We start from the raw sequence: 22,521 nt of genomic DNA on the forward strand, positions 1-22,521 counted from the left end.
TGCGCGAGAAAGTCGCGTTAAGAACAAGGCGCTCGGTATTAATACCAAACAGGGAAGTAAGAAGAGCGACGTTTAGCACCGCACACGACATCTCAGCATGCACGATCGAAATCACTTTTTTAACAAAACGATACTTTACTGGAACCATCGGAATGTCGCACGAACGTTCACGTCTCGTGCGAGGAAATCTTCCGTAGGTCGGCGTTCGTTTCAGAAACAACCGTTGGCGCCGCGCTGCGATTTCGAAAAGCGACGAACAAGAGGATTTCATAAACACGCGTCGATGTGACTCGTCTCTCTCTCTCTCTCTCTCTCTCTCTCTCTCTCTCTCTCTTTCTCTCTCCCCTCGCACTTATATGTCCTGATGAATTTAGCGGGCACAAGACACAAGGGCTCGTCGACAAAGCTCTCTCGCTTATGTTTTACATTACCGGTACCACTCTGTCGAATCGCGACAGAGCTCACGGACGTCCCTCGTTACGATAGGCAAAGCCGCTTTCGCGAGACAATCGGAAAACTGAGACCGGCAGAGAACGAGGTAGAGAAAGGGAAGAGACGCGAAAGAGAACGAAATGAAAAACGGGGCGAAAAAAGGAACGAACAAGAAAAAGAAGGGGAAAGAAAGAAAGAGAGAGAAAGAGGGTGAGAAAGAAAGAGGAAAGGAGTAGAGCAAAGTTTATCAAGACTCGGTAGTTCAGAACCGAGTTTAGAGTTTACAGTAATTTAAAGTAATAGGTGGTGTATTAAATGAAATGACGCTAAAAATTGCGAAAATTAAAAGTAATCGAATGCCAGTCCAATGCCTGAAGCATTACAAGACTCATATCAAATATATCATCGAGTACTTGGCGCATACAAGTATGTAGGCTGCTGGAAAAATTTCTGCAAACGATATGAAAAAAAAAAACATGTAAAATTCGGTAAATGGCTTTATTATTTTTCAAAGTATTCGCCTTTAAGATCGATATACTTTTGCATACGCTCGAACCAATTTTCGAATTCGCATTTTTTCCACTCTGAAGCTGTAACCGCAGAAACCAGTTTTCGGAATGCTTCAATAGTTGCTTCAGGCGGCACAAATCGCTGGCCACGCATTTTATGTTTGATGTTTGGGAACAAAAAGAAGTCATTAGGTGATAAATCAGGTGAATACGGACAATGAGTCATCAATTCGACATATTTACTCGATAAAAAATCAACGGTTTGACGTGCTGAGTGACAGCTGGCATTGTCATGATGAAGAATGATGCGACGATTTCGGTTTGTTCTACGCAATTCATTGATGACTTCTGGCAAACAAATTGCTGTATACCAATCAGCATTTATCGTCCTTCGATCCTCTAAAGCCACGGTTGTCACATGTCCGGTATAACCGAAGAAGCAAGCAATCATTTGCTTGGCAGCACTGCGTGAACGAACAACTTTTGTTGGTTTCGACTTATTTTGAAACACCTAAACAGTGTATTGGTTATTTACTTTCGGGCTCGTACGAATAGATTCACGTTTTGTCTCCAGTAACGATGTTATAAACTAAATTTGACCGACCTCAATGGAATTTCTTGAGCATTTCTTTGCATCATTTCACACGAGCCTGTTTTTGAGCTTCGGTCAAATTGTGTCAGATCCAACGACTGCAAAGTTTCCGTACGTTCAAGTGATCATGTAAAATCGTGTGTATTGCTTTCATGTCAATGCCTGAATCTCGCGGTATGTCATATGCTGATCTCGCTCAGTCATTTCACCCACAGCATCAACATTAGTGGCAACAACAGACGTGGATGGACGACCTTCACGAAACTCGTCACTAAGAAAGGTGCGTCCGCACCTTACGCTGGAATTCGGCACACCAATTATAAACAGTCCTATTGAATGGTGCTTCATCCCCAAAAGCCAAATGAAGTCGATCGATGCATTGTTTCCAAGTTAGACTACATTTATAATCGTAAAAAATCATTGCCCGAAAATTGTCACGCGAAATTTCCATTTTCTCACAAAATAACTTCTTTTAAAATACTGTGCAGACAAAACTAGTTGACTAGGTACAAACTGTCAACTGAATTATAGGTTAGAAACGTCTGATTTTACGGGTATGATAGTAGCAGAACGGTAGCGCTACTGCAAGTACTAGATTACAGAAACGTTTCCAGCAGCCTACGTATGAGACAGGCTTATGGTAAAATAAATATAATAAAATAAATGAATAGTTAAAGACTGAATGAGTGGAATGCAAGTGACACAAATAAAATAACGGACGAAAAGAGAGGGAAGCGGAAAAAGGAAGAGAGGAGGAAGAGGAAGGAATGGGAGAGATGGATCTAGCGATAACGCTGAAAAAAATTGTCTTGTAAATAGGATATAGTAGCTCACAACGAATTCGCGAGAGGGAAACAGAGAGATTCGCAAAAGAATGTAATTAATTGCATATGCCGGATCGTAGTAACATGAACAGTGTAACTGGAGAAAATAAGAGCGAGCGAACCGAGTGAGTAAAAAAGAGTCGGCGGGGAGGTCGCGAGAGAGGGGTGGCGGCGGCGTGGAGTGGGGTAGGGGGCGAGAAGGAAAGGTAAAGGATACAAAACGAGAAAAATGAAACGCTGAAACTCCGGAACGACTTTCCGTCGAGAGTCGACTTCGCGAATATTTCTTTAGCCGGGCAGAGTTATACGTACGGGTGGTGGCTGTTGGGTGACGAGATTTGTAGAGTGTCTGTTTGCTTGTTTGGCCGTTTACTTTGGCCACTCGCGAAGGAGAAAAGTGCGTTTGCTCGCGCGCGCGCAAGCGGCGCCAGGGCCGGCGATACAATTTCCCGTTTCAACGCAAGGTGTTAAATCACGCGTCTCTCGGCTCGCGAAGAATTGAACGACGCAGGCTGATCGCGATAATCAGTTTAGGCCGTTCCAACGATTCTCCCCGGGATTCATTTTCACTGGATCGTTCGGATGTCTCGAGCTCTAGCTATTCGACCTTATCGAACGACCATTCAATGATGTAGCGTTATCAGCGCGTCTTTTCGAGGAGCGATAAAACTCGGCCGAATTTGCGACAGTTCCGACACACCGACGATGTGACGCGCGCGCCAGACGAAGTTGTCACAATTAATACAGCGGACGAGAGCGCGTAGAGTGCATTGTAGCGCGACGAGTAAAACAGGTAATTAATATTACCTCAATTGATACACCGCGCAGCGATAGTTCAGTCAACACTCCCGATGCTCAATTACGCTCGCGTGGCACGTGATGGTACATCGAGTAAATCGCGCAAAGTTCATTCGCAGTGGATTTCCGGCGAGTGGAAAACTTCGGGAAACCCAAGATAAATCCATTGCTCGTCTTTGCGACGCAGTAACATCGGAGACGTTAAGATCTTATGTATTTAACGATTAATTGCCGGAATATTTTATAAAATGACAGTTGCCGCGCGCGAATCCTATTAATTAAATTGATAATACGATTAATTCTATCACATAATATCCAGTTTTGTCGGGAGATAATTAACATTTCACAAAATATATATTCTCATAATTTACGGAGAAATATTTGACATTATGTCAGCATTAAATTATAAACAGATATCCCGATATGTTCGACAAAATTCGCACGATGAGGGTAAAAACACGCTATATATCGAATAAATTAGAGAGAGAGAGAGAGAGAGAGAGAGAGAGAGAGAGAGAGAAGAGAGAGAGAGAGAGAGAGAGAGAGAGAGAGAGAGAGAAACAAGTCGTCATAATTTTGCAACTGACGAACGTCAAAGTTAACCGACGGCGGCGACCACGGACGACCGGATATTCTTGTAACTGATTGTTAGTATCGCTTAAATTTCATTAAATACGCTTTCGCATCGGCCGATGTGCGCGTGAACGAAGTGATGCGCAAAATTATTGTCAAATAACGCTTGACCAGTAGGGAGTAAATAATTGCGCAGTGCGATACCATTTATGGGACAAATTGCTCAAATCATCGCGATAATCGTCAACCTGTTTTTCCTACTTTGCCATCGACTGTTTATTTTCTAACGCACCGGCCCGCTCGTCCGTTCACCCGCATACGCGCTTTAAAGCAAACACGACACACGTGTACTAGAAACACTTGCTGTTATTATATTTAACTGTCAAATATTGATCGACGAATGGCACCCGCGACAAAAGGCGCCGTTGCGCATTTTATCTTTTCACTGGACAGATTTAATTCGACGGCGATTTGACGGGGTAAAGCGTCGCGTTATCAATACCGTGCTGATTCCCGACGAAGTTACGGCCGGCTATCAGCCGCCCTTGAGGGATCAATTTGCGGGAGTGAGTAGGAAACCAAGCGGGGAAGCTTTGTGATTTTTCAGAGCGAGCTGTCACTATAACGACGTTAACGAAACGAACAGCCTCCCCGCGGATAATGGGAAGCCCAGGCGTGAAAATTGCCCGAATTACCTCGAGGCAGCGACACAAAGAGTTTACAGTGCCCGGGAATTAATGAAACTCCTTGTTACGGCCAAAGGATTGTATGTCGAGCGGCGAGAGCTGCTAATTCGGCTACCGACTGTACATTCCGGCAGGGCGAAGAATTTTACGATATTTAATATCCATAACATCTTATCCGCGCCCTCTTTTTCTCTCCCCCTCCTTCCCTCCCTCCCTCCCCCCTTTCCAGACCGCTCCCCTTCTCTCTTTCCCTGACGGAAGTTCGATAATAAGCAACTTACAATTTTCAACTAAGTTTCCGGACGGAAAACCGTGGCCTCCTGTGTACTCGGCCGTGTTGCAGCGTTGACGAGTACGACGCGCCTGAGTAATTTATGCCAGTAGAACTTTTTAATATTGATAGAATGCGGATGGGTTATCGTCAATTTTCCGACTTTTCCGCCGGCACCTTAAAACGTCTTATGACCTACGTTCGATTAATTAAAAGACCCGACCGAGCGCCGGCGCTCGTAAAATAGAGACGCGATATGTGTGCCTCGGTTCGTTCAGTGCCCCTCTAGAGTTTTCCTTTCGTCATTTTCTAAAATCTCCTCTTGCCGACTTGCGCGACTGAAACGGTAAATATTTGAAAATACTCTACCGCGCCAGGAACCGCGATCTTCTTTGTAGTAATCAACAAAACAACTTATAAAAAGTTACATGACCAAGTTCCTCGAGGTAAGGTTTTTGCAAATGTGTACCGCGGTCTACATCGACCGCGGTGCTTTCCGCGCAAAGTTAAATTTATAATTATATTATTTCGCATGTATAAAAGTTTGCAAATTTCCGTGAAAAAAACTGAAGTCCATCCCTTAAGCCTAACCAGACCTAGCTTAACTTAACGAAATTAATCTCGGTTAGGAAATGTACGCCTCAAACGAATGATGAGAAATTTATTTATTTATTTATTTATTCATAATATACGGGTGTAAACCCTTTAATATCAGTACTTGATAATGGTATAACAACCCACGAAATTATGACACAGTTAAGATACAAATGAAGTTAAAATATAAAGTTTCCAGTTATGCCTTTTTCTTTACCATTTTTATCATTTCTTTTTATCTCACACAGCATCACGCGGACTGCAAATTCCGCATTGATACAGAACGAATTACTGTGGCCCTAAACGTACAAAATGAATCATGAAAGATATCTGAATTATACAAGTAAGTATTAGCGAGACGACAAATCCGAATGATGCTGTGGAATTTACCATAATCCGTTCGGTGATGTTCAACATGAAACGTATCGGAAGAACGAACGCGTTTAGACGGCACATGAAGCCCACAGAGTTCAAGGATGGCAGGACATACGGTCCTGCAACGCATCACACTATAAGAAGAGCAGATCAGCAACTATCCTTCTCATTTCCAAGGACAGAAGTCCGTGCCGCAACAATTCAGGTTCATAATTATAGCAAGTAGTTGGCATAGGATCACTCATACAATATCTCGCCATTCTGAAGAATCGGTGCTGTATTCTCTCCACTAGGAGAATAAACTTACTCTGGTATGGTGAGCATATTATTGAGCTGTATTCTAAGTGCGGGCGCACTAAGGCCACATATAATCTTTTAAAAGTAACAACATTACTAAAAAACTTGGATGTTCTGTAAATAAAGCCTAAAACCCTACGTACGCAAGGGCAATTATTCTCCGAGTATGATAACCAAAATCACCAGATCACTGGCGAACATACTCAAAAAACGAGGGAACTTTGCTTCTAGAGAAGTGAACGACCCGACACTTAGCGGCATTGAGGTGAAGTCTATTGCGATCACACCAGTCCTCCAGGCGTCGGAGATCCTGCTGAGGAAGGAGCTCATCATTGTGGCTGTCGATATGTCTATATATATTGTTTTGAGGTCGTCGGCATACAATAAAAAGTCACAATTCTTAAAAACATTAATGTCATTGATGAAAAAGTTAAAAAGAAGTGGACCGAAGTGATACCCCTGCGGCGCTCCAGATGTAACATATATGTCTTTGGAATAAAATTCCTTGAATTTAACAGTCAAAGTCAGAAATAAAACTAAAAATCCACGATAACAGATTCCCCCGCAGGCCCAAAGCATGAAGCTTCGCCATGAGGACCGAGTGATCCACCGTGTCGAACGCCTCGCGAAAGTCAATATATATGGCATCGACCCGAGACCCCGACTCAATTGTCGATACCAAAAAATGCTGATATACAGCCAGATTAGTGACAGCAGAACGTCCAACCACAAAACCTGCTGCTCATCGATAATAATGTTCTTGGCCTAGGATGACAATTTGCCAGTAATAATGCTTTCAAAAACCTTGGGCATAACGTTTGAATACGTTTTGAATACTAATAGTAGTTACTTGTATCTTAATTATTGAATAGTAGTAATACTTGTAGTTAGATACATTTATCACTGTCCTTATGGGCAGGGACAACCAACTCTTCCAAACAGTAGGAAAATAACCACATGACAAGGATTTATTGAACACTATCCACAAAACATGGGAGAGGACAAGTCCACAATATCTGAACAATAAAGGATTGAGCCCGTCGGTTCCAGGTCTACTGTGAGAATCCAGATGAAAGAGTCAGAGAGCAGTAGACCTCACCAATGTCAATGCCAATGTGTGTGAAGGCATCGACACAAAGATCACAATCAAAAGTAGGGATAGGGCCACTGTGTGAGACAGACACTGACTTAAAATAATCAGCGAAACAATCCGCAATTTCAGATTCATACTGAGTAGTGTAGTCATTATAGGAAACGATGTTTAAAATGGGAATCAATAGACCGCATGGAGTTAACGACCTCCCAAAAGTTTCTTGGATTCTCGGAGATGGAGGATTCAGATCTGTTTGTAAATTGCAGCCAACATTTGGATGTTAGCACTTTGCATCTAGCATGCAAAGCTAGAAAAAGACAGATAATCACGGAGTAGATTGGACTGCTTATATTTGGCATGGGCAATTTTTTTTCTTCTAATTAGCGAGATCACCTCCCCACTGACCTATGTTGGAAAGATATATGAACTCTCCTAAGTGGTACAAAGGTAGACACTGCTAAATTAAGATGGGAATATGTAAAATCGACAGATTCGTCAACCGCTAAAGATGACAGTGCATTGTCCCAGCTAATTTCTCCCGGACAGCAATTGATAGCAGAGTAATCTGCCGCTCTAAAGTCCTTGTAAAACCTATAAAAAGACGGAGACCCACCGCATGCTGAGTAAGGCACCGAGAAGGTTAACGCTGGATGATACACATCAAGAGGCAATAGACTGTCAGAAGCATCAGAAACAGAAACACACTCATAGGAAGAGAACATCAGGTCCAATGTCTGTCCCAGGCCATTAGTAATATATTTAGTTATGTTGGTAAAGATGAAGGAAATTAAAATATTCTAAAATAACATTGGCCTGAGCAAACATAGAAAAGTGGCCATTAGTCTCATACTGCAACGAGTTCGAGTTGAACCCATCGTTAATATTATTCCACGTCGCGTGTGGTATATTATAATCTCCGACAATTACACCACACTCGCTGTTCGCATAGCGAGACATTACATCGCAGACAGCAACATAGTGATTCTCATAAGCACCTGGGCCAGAGTAAGGCGGAATGTAAACAGTACCAATAATAATAGATTTAAATCCCAGACAAATTCTAACGAACAACTGCTCAACCCCAGGTATCGCAGCATTAATTATCTGACTAGAGATCGATTTCCGCACAGCGATGAACATGCCGCCGCTCCTACTGGTCGAGGTATCAACGCATTTATCAAAACGATAGACCATGAAATCATTAAGACCAAGCTCGGCATCAGTAATACCCCTACACAGCCAAGTCTCAACAAAAATGATAATCCAAAAGGACTCCGCCGCCGAGGCAATAGAGCATCTTAGATTGAGCAGCTTTGATCGCAAACCACATTTTGAAAGTACACCGAAAGGTATTCGGTTAGTTTTTTTTACTTAAAACAGTTTTCCTATTCACAATTTTAGGCACGCCATCAAAATATCTAATTATTTTATTAATATCACCAGAGTCGTGGGCAGCCTTCAATTCAGATCGCAGACCCGCAAGATAACTTCTTTGTTTATTTGTCATGCATGACGGATACGAACAGGACCGTCATACCGTCTCGAATTACAGACGATCGTCAAAGCCTCATTCTTGTTTTGAAAGGTGACTTATATTGGTCTATGAGAACCAACATGTTTCTTCCCAAGTTGAACCAATTTTAAGCTGTAACGATTATTCGGAATTATTAACTAGGGAAGCATCCTGATCAGAAGAAGATGTATCCTGTTCTTCAAGATTAAAACATATTAGATTGCGAGCTCTGCGTTCTCTATCCAGCAGTTCTCCCATCAGTTCCTCCTCGTGTACGTGGCACGATGTCCTGCGACTTTCACATGCAGATATCCTCGCAGACAGTTCCCCAATTTCTGACTTGAATTTGTCAAGCTCAGCAAGGCACACCTCTTTAAACTCGAGACGAAGCTTATCAAATTCCGAGCGTATAATGTCTCTTATGCTCCGTAGCAGATTGTCATCCAATGGTGGTCCCGATGAAAAATTAGACTGCATACAGTCCGTTATATGACCCTTAGAATTAGGATGCCCAGTTGACAGAGTGAAAGACATCCCGGATGGGAGATCAGTCCGCAAGAGTTGCACGAAACAGGCTTAACAATCCGGGCGGAGCAACCCTGGCACACCTTAGGCTCCATGAGAAAAGGTCGCGAGTTCAGAAGCCTGGAAACCGTCACACGCGGAGCAAAAACAAAACGCGGTTGGTCTGACACCGACGGCGGACAGACCAAGAATGGAATTACTTTTGTGTGTAACGTTTATCAAAGTGTAATAAAATAAAGGGATTTTTCAACCAATTTTCGAAAGAAATACAAAAAACGCAGTAGGTTTTTTCCTACGATAACTTTATGTGCCTCCTTGAAAAGTTGCATTAATTTTCTTTATATGTGACTTTATATTGCGGTCTTGCATTGCGGTTCTCTTGGTGGTGTTCAGTGATATTTCCAAACATTTATCACCTAAGCTTGCAACTATAACGGTGTGTAACAACGCTCTCGCTCGTTGAAAATCAATGCGATTTACTACTACACATGCATTACGTAAGACATGCTGCGAGTGTCGAGATTCACCGCTTACCATTTCGCGTCGAAGTCCACCGCCGTTCAGCCAGATCTATCGCCGAAACTCGTCGCTCTCCGCATCCCAAGCCACATCGTCTCACATCCGATATACTCGTCGACGTCCAGCCTCGTCCCACGTTGCTCTTGCAATGTGCACATTTCACATTGCTCTTCACTTCGCTATATTACTTGCGACGCGGTTAATATTTACGTCTGAACCGCGTTTCGATTGCGGCATGTATAAATTTAATTATCGGAAGATCATATGAGATTTTACGATTTCGTTTAGTGAAAATTTAATCGCGAAACGACCGCTTCTACTACTTCACGAGCACTCCTGTAATACAATAAATCTCATCGCGATTAGTGGGTAAAAACTCGTATGAAAAAAGATCGCAAGCTGAAAAGACCGACCGCGAAATCCAAAATACGAACGAAATAATCGAGAGTTATACATGCAGATGCGTGCAAAAAGTCGCGCACGTAAGTATGTAAAAAATGCGTGGATGCGCACGAAAGCGCATCACATAAAATATATATTGCCCAATACAATCAAAAGATGTAATAAATTTCTGGTCAAAAGATCACAATAAATAATTGTTTGAGCAATATATATATTTTGTTCAACGGCATGAGCACATAATCATGCAAAAGCCAACGTGCAAAGATCTGCGGACAGTAAGTCACATTGATTCTAACGAATCTTATAAATATTCATCATGTCAAAACTTTAAGCTTTTCATCTTTCAGTTTTTGTATGTCAGTTTTTATGACTCACCAAAAGTTCTCGAACTCAGAGTGGGCCGCATTCTGCAACAAATCTGGAGCAAAACAGTAGAATTTTGTTAATTAGAGTTAAAAATTCAATTTTTTACGAACAAGGTCGTGTAAGTACGAGTGAATTATTAATCCTTTACCGTGGCGATTTGACATGATTTCTCATTCTGACAACACTCTATATTTCAATTCACGATCGCGAAGAATTAAATGAAAGAATGTAAACGTATCTTCGAGTCGACTCTGCTCGGCCCGAACTGAATCCTCCGGTGTTGCAGTTGCATCTTCCGCAATTACATCCGCAGAACTGATCTTCCTCTTGCTCACAAACTGTCAGGTCTGAAACACGAAACAGTTTTCCTGTTTAGTGCAAGAACAAACCGGTTATTTAATTAGAAGCATACAAAGATTGTGCTCTGCTATAATATTTAATGAGAATCAAATGTATTCACCTAGTGAACTTTACGATAGACCTCTTCTTATGTTTACAATAATCCCGGCGTGTTGATCGCGACGCGAATATCGCAAATTACGGTTACGTTAACTTGGAGTAATTTAATAAAATCGGGAACAGTGAACGACGTGATTTTACGTGCTAACTCGCGTCTATGCTTGTTATGGCTCTTGGAGTGGCTCGGCTACTGACGCCCAAGTATTTTAATACGTGCTGAAGATCGAGCGACCTTCGATATAACAACACGCGTATACTCAAATCCGTCCGTTACGAGATATCTGCGCAGATTGCCTGGAAACCATTGTTTTGCATTAGGAGATTTTGGATTCTAATTCAACCGCGGAGAAGAACACGCAGTTTTTCAAGAAAATTTTTTTCCGCCGAGCAATTAAATTCGTATACGTCGCGACGCGGTAATTACGCGCGTTAGTTTTCCGAGATAAACGATTTTGCGGGCTTATGCATATTCTGGAACTGTGTTGCAATTTTTAACACAGCGTTGAGAGTTCTCTCTCTCTCTCTCTCCCCTCCCTCTCTCTCCGCCTCTCTCCCCCTCACCCTCTCTCTCTCTCTCTCTCTCTCTTTCTCTCTCGTATCAATCCGCGCTTTACCGTCGGCGGTGGAATATCAGGCGGCCCATGGTGATTGTCGCTTCTGCTTATAATACTTCCTGATCCTATTATTCGTGTTATAAGATAAATAGGTCAAGCTTGCCTCTCCTCTCCTTAGATCCTCCCTGCCAGATCTTTTACCGTTATTTCCTTCGTCGCGTTTCCTCGCGTAGGATTTTCCTACCTCCGGAATTTTCTTTCGTCTGCTACACGACGCTCTACACAACAACCATTCCGCCTTATAATTCGCTCTTAATCGCCTACAGTTTTAATTGCGTCGGCTATGGATGAAACGGCGACATTTAGATTAGCCATTTAGGTATTAAAATCAACTGACACAATCTTCGGGGACTCTTTTTTTCGTCTCCCTCTCTTACTCGCGGAAACAAACTGGAATTGTTCGAATCGCGTCTCTCCGTTTATATACGGTAAATGCCGATTGTCGAGCGCAGGTGGATTCGTATCAATAGGTAATGTTTATGTATTATTTGCGCTAAGAACTCTCATTGTTAAAGCATTACCGGGGTACAACAATTCGCTCGCGAAAGCGCGAATGTTAATTAAAATTATTTTATAATGAATTATATTTTCATTTTACGTACACAGTTATTTTAGACTCTTGTCACTCTTTAATGGATTTCGAATGTCCGGTGTAATTAAAGATCTTTTATTACGGTTACAGGGCTTCGTTGAAACATATCGTCATGCGCGTTGTAATGAGAGGAATGAGGATAATCGAAAATTAACAGGTCGTTTTACAACTGCGCAATACGAAATTGTTTCGGTTCGTACATATTCGCGTAGTGCGCTCTAATTAATCTCGCATACAACTTATCGGCCGTGTACAGATTGCAACCTTGAAAACAATCTCGGTAACGACAATTTTATTGACTTTAAAGATCAGACTTTTAAATCTTCTCTCTCTCTCTCTCTCTCTTTCCCTCTCTCTGTCTGTCTAAAATTCAACGTACAAGCGATGTACTCGATCAAAACGAATTAAAAGTCCGTAATAACAAAAGACTTAAAAGTGAACTGATAGCCGGGATTTAATGTCGGAGAAATTTCCTTGCCATTAATTAGAAATTTTCTATATCCTGCTACTCGCAAATATACAATCAATATTTATCGCCGTCGTTTTTTACAATGAAAAAATTACGATTACCGGATATTATTTTCTCGAAAATAAGAGAGCAAAAGGGCGGACTTATTTGGAAAGGTGAAAAAAATTTGTTAAGTTTACAAATAAACGTATCGTCGCATCCGCAGCGCGGCGAATATATACAGCGGGTATTTTTTCTAGTTTATTCAATTAGCAGGAAAATGTTATTGCTATGTCGCATTTTTATGACGCCAAGCTGCGCGAGCGACCCCGCGTATTGCGGAATATAAAAACCTCTAAATCGAGTACCTTATGCAGCAGCTGGGACAGAAATTTCTGCGGAAGTATCATTGTCCCGTTTGCCCTGTTGTATGCCGGTGGCGAATACTCTCGGCGAAAATTCGTACGAAAATATTATCGCGCACATTCGGTTTATACTATTGAAAGCCACGCGTTGAACTTTACCTCGTGTATCGCGCGCTTCCTTTATACATATATATATATATATATATATATATATATATATGCACGACGTTTTTTTCTAGCCTCGGCGAATTTCGAGGACCGAAACACACAGCTTATTGTGTAAGAAGCGCGGTATATGAAAATAATATTTTCGCAAAACCGGCTCCTCCTATTTGCCCACACGGTGAAACACTCGCGAAAGAATTCTATTTGCGGTGGGAAATGCGTTCGAGCGCGGCGGGCGGCGGCTTCGCGCCCCCGCCCCGCACGGAACTCGCCTCTTTCCAAGGTGTGATCGATTCAATCAACATCTACGTCATTATTCCGTGAACCACTGGGTAACCATCCCGACGCGATACTCGCTCGCCGGTTACGGGATTAATTCGATTCGCTCGACGAATCGCTCGGTATCGCGCTCTCTGCTTCACTGACGCGACGCGACGCAAAAATCAAAATTTGACGGCGCGCTTGAACGTCGCCGGTGCGTTTCGACGATAAATTATCTCTCCCAAGGCGGATGCGCGACGCGAGACCTCCGTAACGTGGAAATCTGACGAAGCGCGAAAGCGGCAAGCGCGGATTCCGCGGCCCTCAATCTCGATTTCGCCGGCGAGGCGATTTTATATACGTTACGCATCGTATTTTTCCGCATCTCGCCTTACCTCGCCGACGGCCGCCGCGTTGTATCGGGCGCTATCGCCATCGCCGCGGTATTATTCATAGTGCAGCTGCGAAACAATCCGGGAACGCGTGAAAAATATGAGAAAGTAAAAGGAGATGTATTCTATTCGTACAAGAGGCGGCGCGTTACTTGTAATCGTGCAGGACGCGGGATATTTATGGCAATTGTGTGCACTGCACAATAATTTTGCGTTAGAAAGATAATGCAGTGTTATGTGCGCTTCTCTATGCGAATTGGATTTATATACATACACATATATATGTATATATATATATATATATATATATATATATATATATATGCGTATTTACAAAGTTAATTTATTTTGACCAGTCGCAATTATTACAATCGTCTCGGACGTTTTTAGTTTCGCACGTCGACAACGTGTTCACGTTCGGAAATTGCGTGACACTTCATAATCACTCCATTTCGAGCATATAACGAAGAAAGAGAGAGAGAGAGAGAGAAAATATATTTCACAGAGAAAATAATTAAAAAAATCTGTATACAGGGCACACGTGTCGCTTGACCAAGCGTCATAATTAAATTTTCGTGAAAACCAAGTTTTCCTATTTTCATTGTCATCATCCTCTTTTCAAATATGTAATATTCAGATGGCGCGCGCGCATACATTTCGACGAAATTTCACATTATCTGATTTAAAAAAAGTAAAGTATAATGGCAATGCAAAAGATTAAACTACGTAAACTGATTAATTGACGCCTGATCAAGCGATGCGTGATCTTGTCCGGCTGTGTCGTCGTGTGCGACTTCGCAGTGACAAAAGTGAGATTTTTGTTTTCAACAAACGCTCGCGCATTCAGCAGCGAGCGATCGCCGCGTGGAATAGCCGTCGCTCCCGTAAATCCCGCAAATGACTATCGAAGCGGACGGAGCCGAAAAACGCAATTGTCTAGCGGCAATTGACAGCGCTCGCGTGCACGAAAGTTCGCTCAAGTGTCGCGCGCGCACACACGGCAGCGCGTGTGATTCCCGCTAATTCGACGTCACGTCTGCGCATTTAATTTGCAGTCGTGAGAGACGCGCTTCCGCGCCCGCGTCGCCCGAGTCGCGTATACGTCCGGAGCCCCTTTTGACGTTTATTCGCTTTTCCATAAAGTGCATTCTGCGCGACGGCGAATTGACGTCGCTGTCGAAAAATTGCCGGCGCGGCGCTATGCAAATGGCGTATGTATTTTTCACGAACGTCGTACGTATTTTATCGTTTCAGGAGGCGCTTTTCAGCCCGAATTTTCCGGCCCTATCACCAATCTAACCGTGCCGCTCGGGAGGGACGCCACTTTCACGTGTCTGGTGAAACATCTAGGAGGCTACAGAGTAAGTTACATGAAAAGCGACGCCGCGTCTGTGATGTCAGTAACGCTCGCTTAACTTCTCGGGCTCTCACTTAACTTCTGAAAGGACGCGTCTTTAAAAAGTCATATCTCCAGCGCGTCGCGCTGGTCTTTCGCGGTGTGTGTGTGTGTATGTGTGTGTGTCTGTGTGTAACGTGCGCGCCTTCCTTGTCGCGGCGTTCATTCGGTGCACCATGTTAATGTCGGCCGGGCCGGGCGGCGAGCGCGCTGCGAAAAAGAATCCGCAACGAATGCGCGGTACAAACAGAATGAGAGATAACGACGATAGCGCCATTGCACTCGTCACATATCGCGGACGTGACTATTTTTCGATACTGTCTTTATACAGAAAAGTCCCGGCGCATGTACACACACGCACACGCGCGCGCGCGCGCGCACACACATTCGGAAATTACACTTTCTGCCGAACGGAAGCGCGCCCGTAATGAGAAAAGTACACTCGACGAGACGAGCGTATGAAAGATACATTCGACGCTTGAAATAATCATCCGAGCGTACAGTTTTCACGGAATCAGTCGCTGATCTTGACACCAGCGAAATTCCCCCTCACAGGTGAGAGAAAGAGAGGGAGCACACGAGAGAGGAATTTTTCCGGGCACTTTAGCCCTTTGCTCTCTTCCGCTTCTCCCTTCGGATCGTGGTAGCGAGAACTTTTATCGATACACGCGCCCATAAGAAGATCTCGCCGACGCGTTAACGAAATCTTTCTACAAAGCTAATCTCGTATTATACGGATCGCGCGCTATCGATCGCGCTCCGCCGCGGAACTTGACTTCAGCGCGCTTGCCGTTACCGGCCGCGAATTCGCGCCTTTACGCGGCCGGCGGAATTTAATAACACTTTTATCTCCATCGCACGCGCGCCACGCTCTACGCTCGGATTATCTTTTTCGCGCATTATCGTACCTCTTCGCGCGCGTCCGCAAATTGCATTACGGCCGACGGCGAGCCGCTCTCTCATTATGGCGTAACCAGTTGCTTCTGAACCAGTATATTTGCTCGTCCAGCGCCGGTCAGACGCGCTCGAATCAAACTCGGGTTAGAGAAACGCCGCGCCCCGGCTCACGCTATCCATACCGGGGCGTCCGTCGAAATGTAAACCGTAGAACGGAAGACCCGATTACGTTTTGCATCGATCCGAATCCGCGGCCGAGAAAGAGAGAGAGAGAGAGAGAGAGAGAGAGAGTTGCGGCTGAAACAGAGGCGAAACATCGCCGGTGTTCCGCGAAATTCGACGTCCGTGCGCGCGCGCTTGAATCATCGCCGCACGCCAAGTAAGCCGACCGTGTTGTCTCCGCCACTGCCATTTTGCATCGCACGCGTCGCGGATCGCATAATTATTATTGCCGTTAATTTGATCGCCCGGCGCAACGAGTTGACGCCGCTCGCATGTAAATAAATGTCAGCGGCGCGACGCGACGTCACGCGACGCTCGAATTACAACAATTCCGGCGAACGGACGCGCGGCGGCGGGAGAGGGGGCTAGGGGAAGGGGCGGAGGCGGGGAGCGCGATAATTAAATTTATACGAAATGCAACCGTGTAATGCGCTGGAAATCTGTCGGTTTACGGTAGGAGCCAGTCGCCGAGAGATAGCCTCTCCATTTATAGTCTACTTCCTGAGGGAATCTGAAAGTCAAATCCGAAGAGTACCGCCATCGTCGAGCGTGAGCGCACGTTCGTGACCCATTTTATGCTGACGTTTTTATTCTTTTTGTTTTTGTTTTTTTTCTTTTTTTGTAAATTCCGCGCGCCGAGCAATCGAGACGTACGCCGAGTAATTTTTGACGGCTATGATTAAGGCCGGCGAGGTTGTTATGAATAAAAGCGGCGCGCAAGTTCATCGGCATCTCTCTTGCGCGCGAAAGAAACAAAGATCGGTGAGAGGGGGGAAGGAAGGGGGAGAAGACCGGTGTCTCCTCTGGTAATTGGAACGCCCAAGGATCACGTCGGCGTCTTCGCTGTTATTGAAAGAAATAAGGATCGCGAATAATTACTCGTGTACTCCGGGGAACAACATAAAAGTTCCTTTATCGTCGGAGGACGCGCGAGGATCATCGAGATCCCCCCTCTCCCACTCTTTCTGTCTTCTCGCCGTCGCTGTCGTTCGCCAAAGACACGAAGATCGCTGACGATCTTCTCGCGAACGGAACGTGTAACGCGTGTGCGAGCGCGTGAGGGCGCTCACTATCGCGCGTACACACGCGAAGATAATGACAGAGTCGCGGCGTAGTCGGGAGGGAGAGGGGGAGGATATCCGGTTTTCTATTACTAGACCGGGAATGGGCGCGTACGCGGTGTAACTGCACGGTGCACGGTGTGCGTGTATTCGTTCCTTCGTTCGCTCGTGTGGAGTCGCAAGAGAGAGAGAAGATATATATATATATATATATATATATAGAGAGAGAGAGAGAGAGAGAGAGAGAGAGAGAGAGAGAAAGAGAGAGAGAAAGAAGGGGGAGGGAGAGAGCTTCACTTTGGGATTCGGAATATTCTAAGGAAAATGCAAATACCGCTGGAAGTTTGGCCAAGGGGAATCGCGCGTGTCGATCCGCACGTGTGAGTGCGCCCGCGTGCTTGCGTGTATGCGTGTACGTGTATGTGTGCGCGCGCACGCGAGCGCATGCAAGCACACCTCGGGATAGGCGTCCCCCATACCTGTTTGTATTCCGCAGTCGGATGCCTGTAAGGAAATTGCGGCGTCTTCGGCGAAATCCGCGGTGCCGTCACCGCGATTTCCGCCGTCAGCCCATCTCCCCTCGCCCCCGCCGTCAGCCCTCAGCCAGAGCCGCCCCTTGCCCCCATTAAGGTCTCGATCTGGCGATTGATGTTCCAGGTCGGCTGGGTGAAGGCGGACACGAAGGCGATCCAGGCGATACACGACCACGTGATCACGCACAATCAGAGGGTGACCGTGTCCCACAGCGACCACACCATGTGGAACCTTCACATCAAGGGTGTCCAGAGGGAGGACGGTGGCCTCTACATGTGTCAGATCAACACGGATCCCATGAAGAGTCAGGTATGTACCTCACCGGAGCTGCCCATCGCTGCAGTGATACGAGTCGATATACGACGCGGCGACAAGTTTGCCTACCGCGTGCCTACCGCCGCGTTACTCCAGATCAGTCTGGGATCTATTTTCTCCTCACAAGCCAGAGAAGAGTACGACCGCGAAGTACACTTCGCTATAATTCGACGAATATCGCGATTTATTGATTTATTCGCGTCTCACCGGCGGCTGCCGCTTGCGTGCCGCTCTCTCGTCTCGGTAGACTTTTTTTTTCTTTTCTAACGCAGCGCGTTAGCGAGCTTTTTTCCCGAACATGCTGTTTTCCTCTCAATTACGAAGTTTCCGCCGCTCATTCGACTCGGCAGCGACGTCCGTTTCGGGAGCGACGCACGCTCGCGCTCTTCCGTTAAATACCGGCTAGCGGGTGAATTTAACGAGGCGCAAGTTTCGCGAGCGATCGCGGGCTTTGCGAGAGTGACGACATCGCGGCGGCGGCGGCGGCGGCGGCGGCGGCGGCGGCGGCGGAAGTATCGTTAGGAAGTTGCCGAGAGAGCGCTTCTAATAGCAGTTTGCCCCGTTTTAGAAACGCGCGAAGCCACGGAAGGAACGCGCGGAATTCGCGTAGGCGCGGGGACGGACGTCTGCTTGACGCTTCGAACATTTTCGCCGAAGCCACGCACGCGCTCCACCTTCGCTTATGTAACGAAACCGGTCCCGACGCTTCCCTTGGAATCCTTTCGTGCCGAAGGCAACCTCGCGGCACGCGCCTGCTCTCGATCGGAAAAATTTGCCGTGGTTAATTCACCGAGATTCACGACGCAGACGCACGCAACTTGCAAGCCGTTTTTCCACAATTCTCGGAACGAACGTTAAAGTGACTAGTAATGAGAGCTTAATCGGGCAGTGAATTCGGGGGTGTTCTTCTACTTTTTCCTTCCGCACCGCTGTCACCCGTACCTCCCTTTGACAGTGATTTCGATATTTCGCCTGGATGCAACGAGCCCGGATACGTATAGAGCTCGTTTGAAACTAACCGCGGTAAACCGACAAACTCGGTGAAATAACTAATTAGGGCGGCCCTATCGATTGTATTTAGGTCGGTAAAGCATAGAGATGCATTATCGGTGGTCGAAAGACCATCGCGCGATTTGGACCTGGCAAATTCACTACTCTCGTATTATCACGTATATTTTATCGCGTACTTCATTTGACAATTGTACGCGTATATTAATTTGCAACGTGAAGATATCGCTTAATATACTTCGGCATAATCCAAATTACGCGTGGATTAAACTGAAGCTATTATAATTAATGTGCGCATTAGATTTATCGCAATTTTAGCAGGCGACACTTATTTCGAATATCGGCTCGATGTAAAATAGTCCATCCGCGATGCGATCTCGCCGCAATATCAGTGCAAACGTATAATGCCGGGGAAAAATGTCGTAAAAAACGACAATAATGTTTCCGCGTATAAATAAATATTCCACCGTTCCGCGACAATCGGCTTTAAAGAGAGATGCGATCTTTCGACCTTCAACGCGGACTTAACTTCGTGAAGGATGACGGTTTTCCGATAGAGGCTTAGCTTATAAAGGAGCCACTGAATATGAATCATATCTTTAACGCGCTTCTCTCTCTCTCTCTCTCTCTCTCTCTCTCTCTCTCTCTCTCTCTCTCCCCTCTCTTTTCATGAAATAATCCCATCAAGAGAAATTGCTCCACACGTCATAAGTGTCCCGCAAACAAGGTCGAATAAGAAAAGTTTTTTTTCGCAAAGGATTTAAAAATATGCAGCACATACTAGATGTTCGATAATTTTGGCGTGAACTTTACGGATAGTGCTGCGTAATCAACGTTCCCTTTGCGAGGATTGACGGACGTGACACAATTTCATGGATTTTCGACATCGAATTTTAAATGTCTTTCCGGCCGAAATAGATCCTCTCTCTGGGTTGACAAAGAATATCGCGAAATCGATCGCGGCGAGCAAAACAATTAATCGAGCGGCCCGCTCGCTCGCTACCGATGATGCCCGCATCGATAAAGCGCCAAGATGCGCTCGAGTTAATCAATAGTTGCCCAGTTACAATCGGACCGCGCCCCACTTGGCTCACGCAATTAATCATCTCGGCCTCAGTTCGCCAACTATCATTAACATAATCCACTAGCGTAATACGCGTCGGCCCGCTCTCACATTACAACGCGGGAAACGAGTAAGACCTCTCGAAATTTGCATTCGTCGTCGCGTCAAACATTCTCGCGCGATATCGACAAGACTCCCTCTCGGCGGAACTTTTCGCTCTCACTTTCGGCGCGCAACAACGTTCCGAAAGAATATTCTTCTGGAAAAAAAAACGAAGAAAAAACTCGGCTCTTGAGTTGAGAAATCCGGGATAGAATTCAGAAGTCATTAACGGGGAGAAGCAGATCAGCTGGAAATTGCAAAACCGCGCCATTCACCGCAAACATAATGCGATCTCTAACCATGGAGATGGGACCTTTATTTAATATCATTGGCTTCTGTGTATTAATAATAAACGTCGCGTTCATTATCGTATTCATTACGTTCGTAATGAAACCTCCGATAACACGAACAATCGTGGCTACGACAGACAGAGAAAGAGAAAGACAGAGACAGAGACAGAGACAGAGACAGAGACAGAGACAGAGACAGAGACAGAGACAGAGACAGAGACAGAGACAGAGACAGAGAGAGAGAGAGAGACAGAGACAGAGACAGAGACAGAGACAGAGACAGAGAGAGAGAGAGAGAGAGAGAGAGAGAGAGAGAGAGAGAGAGAGAGAGAGAGAGAGAGAGAGAGAGAGAGAGAGAGAGAGAAATCCAAAGCTCTCACCGCATTCGCGAGTAGGCGAAATGTACACTGAGGAAAAGATTTCTATTGTCACAACAACAGAACGTTTGCTGTTTGATTATACGGGAAACCAATTATACGGGAAACAAATCAAACAGTTACCGCAACAAATTGTTCTCTGTTATTTGTAATTTTAACAAATATACATTACTGGAGATACAAATCATATATGTTTGTTGGATGTGCAACTTCTAATAAAAAGAATAGCAACGTTGTAATAATATAATATTGTATATATATATACGTGACTCTTCTATGCTCCATATTCTCAACTTTCATACGTAGATAAAAGCATCTCTTAAAGTGATTTATAAGCTTTTCTAAGTAGCTACGAACCACTTTTACAGACTTTTTTATTGATAAAAGTACGTTTACAGTACGAATCTTTGTATATATATCCCTTAACTTTACTTAACCTTATCTAATAGTTTATTAATTTTATACAATATATCGTGCTGAGAATAAAGATTAATGTAATAATGCGTTGCTCTATTTCTTCTCCCGAATTCCTGCAAAACACACGCACACATAGGATTATTATTTTATTAATCTTTCTCCGCCAATGTTTGATTGGATATAATGGAGCTACATTTGAATTATATGATAATTATGATACCTACGGTGTAGCATTGCGTGTGCGGTTTCATCGAGTATTTCACGTATTTTGCTATACTATATTATTATACATTGGTGAAGAAGAGTTAATGCAACTGATTTGCTTATACATAATTTCTAACTTTCACTCATATTCTGTATTGTCGACAAATCAAACATTTGTGATTTATTGGATTGACTAACAATACCATTTGTTCCCATTATAAAATTGTTGGTTAGAGCAATAAACAATTTGTTACCACAACGGAGTCAATCATTTGCAGTCTCGCATTAAAAAACCTAACCATTTGTCGTGGTTACGGACATTTTGTCAAGCCAACAAAATCTTTTTTCTCAGTGCAGTCGTTGCGCAACCTCGTTTACACATCTCGATACTTTCCGCCGCCTGTAATCGTCGTAAGCGACGCGATAGCAAACCGCGAGAGTATTACCGGGCCGCGTCGAGTTGCTGTGAGTATTAGCTGCCGCCGACATAACAATCTGTACAAGTATCGAAGGCATTTCGCCCTCCGCGCGCGGCTGGCAGAACCACGGCATACTTAACGAGCCCGGGAACTTAACGAGCCGTCTTCGCCAGTTCGGGAACGTCGGTGCCCGTTTATGAACCTAGTAGCACTTAAATCCTCCTCGCGCCTCCGATCACCCTCTCTCTCCCCCTGTTTTCCCACGTTACAGTACAGCCGCGTTATAGTTTTATCAGAAAAGAATTGGAATATCAAATCGCGCTTAATGAGTATTACACGCGACTAGTGTAATAATCGTCGATAAGAAAACGAAGGCGCGACGAGTCACGCGGCAAGATGACTTTTTCGTGACGTGAAGAAACGTCGAAGAGTCACGAGTCCGTGCCGCGATCGAACGACGGCGCTGTCGCTCAGCGCGTTTCTCGCGGTCGCACGACGACGACTTGCCAAATTCCGCACTACCTTTCTGAATGCGCGACACGTCGTCCCGT

General features: G+C 44.8%; 1 protein-coding gene across 1 annotated transcript in view; it reads left to right on the top strand.

The window, feature by feature from the left end:
* Positions 1-22,521, top strand: part of LOC105192478 (lachesin) — an 86,784-nt gene that overhangs the window by 36,239 nt on the left and 28,024 nt on the right. Inside the window, exons 3-4 of the mRNA XM_011156643.2 lie at positions 14,920-15,026; positions 17,899-18,084. Of these exons, the coding sequence (XP_011154945.1) occupies positions 14,920-15,026; positions 17,899-18,084 (293 nt within the window). The remainder of the gene's footprint in view (positions 1-14,919; positions 15,027-17,898; positions 18,085-22,521) is intronic.

Source organism: Harpegnathos saltator, unplaced genomic scaffold, assembly GCF_003227715.2.
Source record: "Harpegnathos saltator strain DR-91 unplaced genomic scaffold, Hsal_v8.6 scaffold855, whole genome shotgun sequence".
Taxonomy (NCBI): domain Eukaryota; kingdom Metazoa; phylum Arthropoda; class Insecta; order Hymenoptera; family Formicidae; genus Harpegnathos; species Harpegnathos saltator.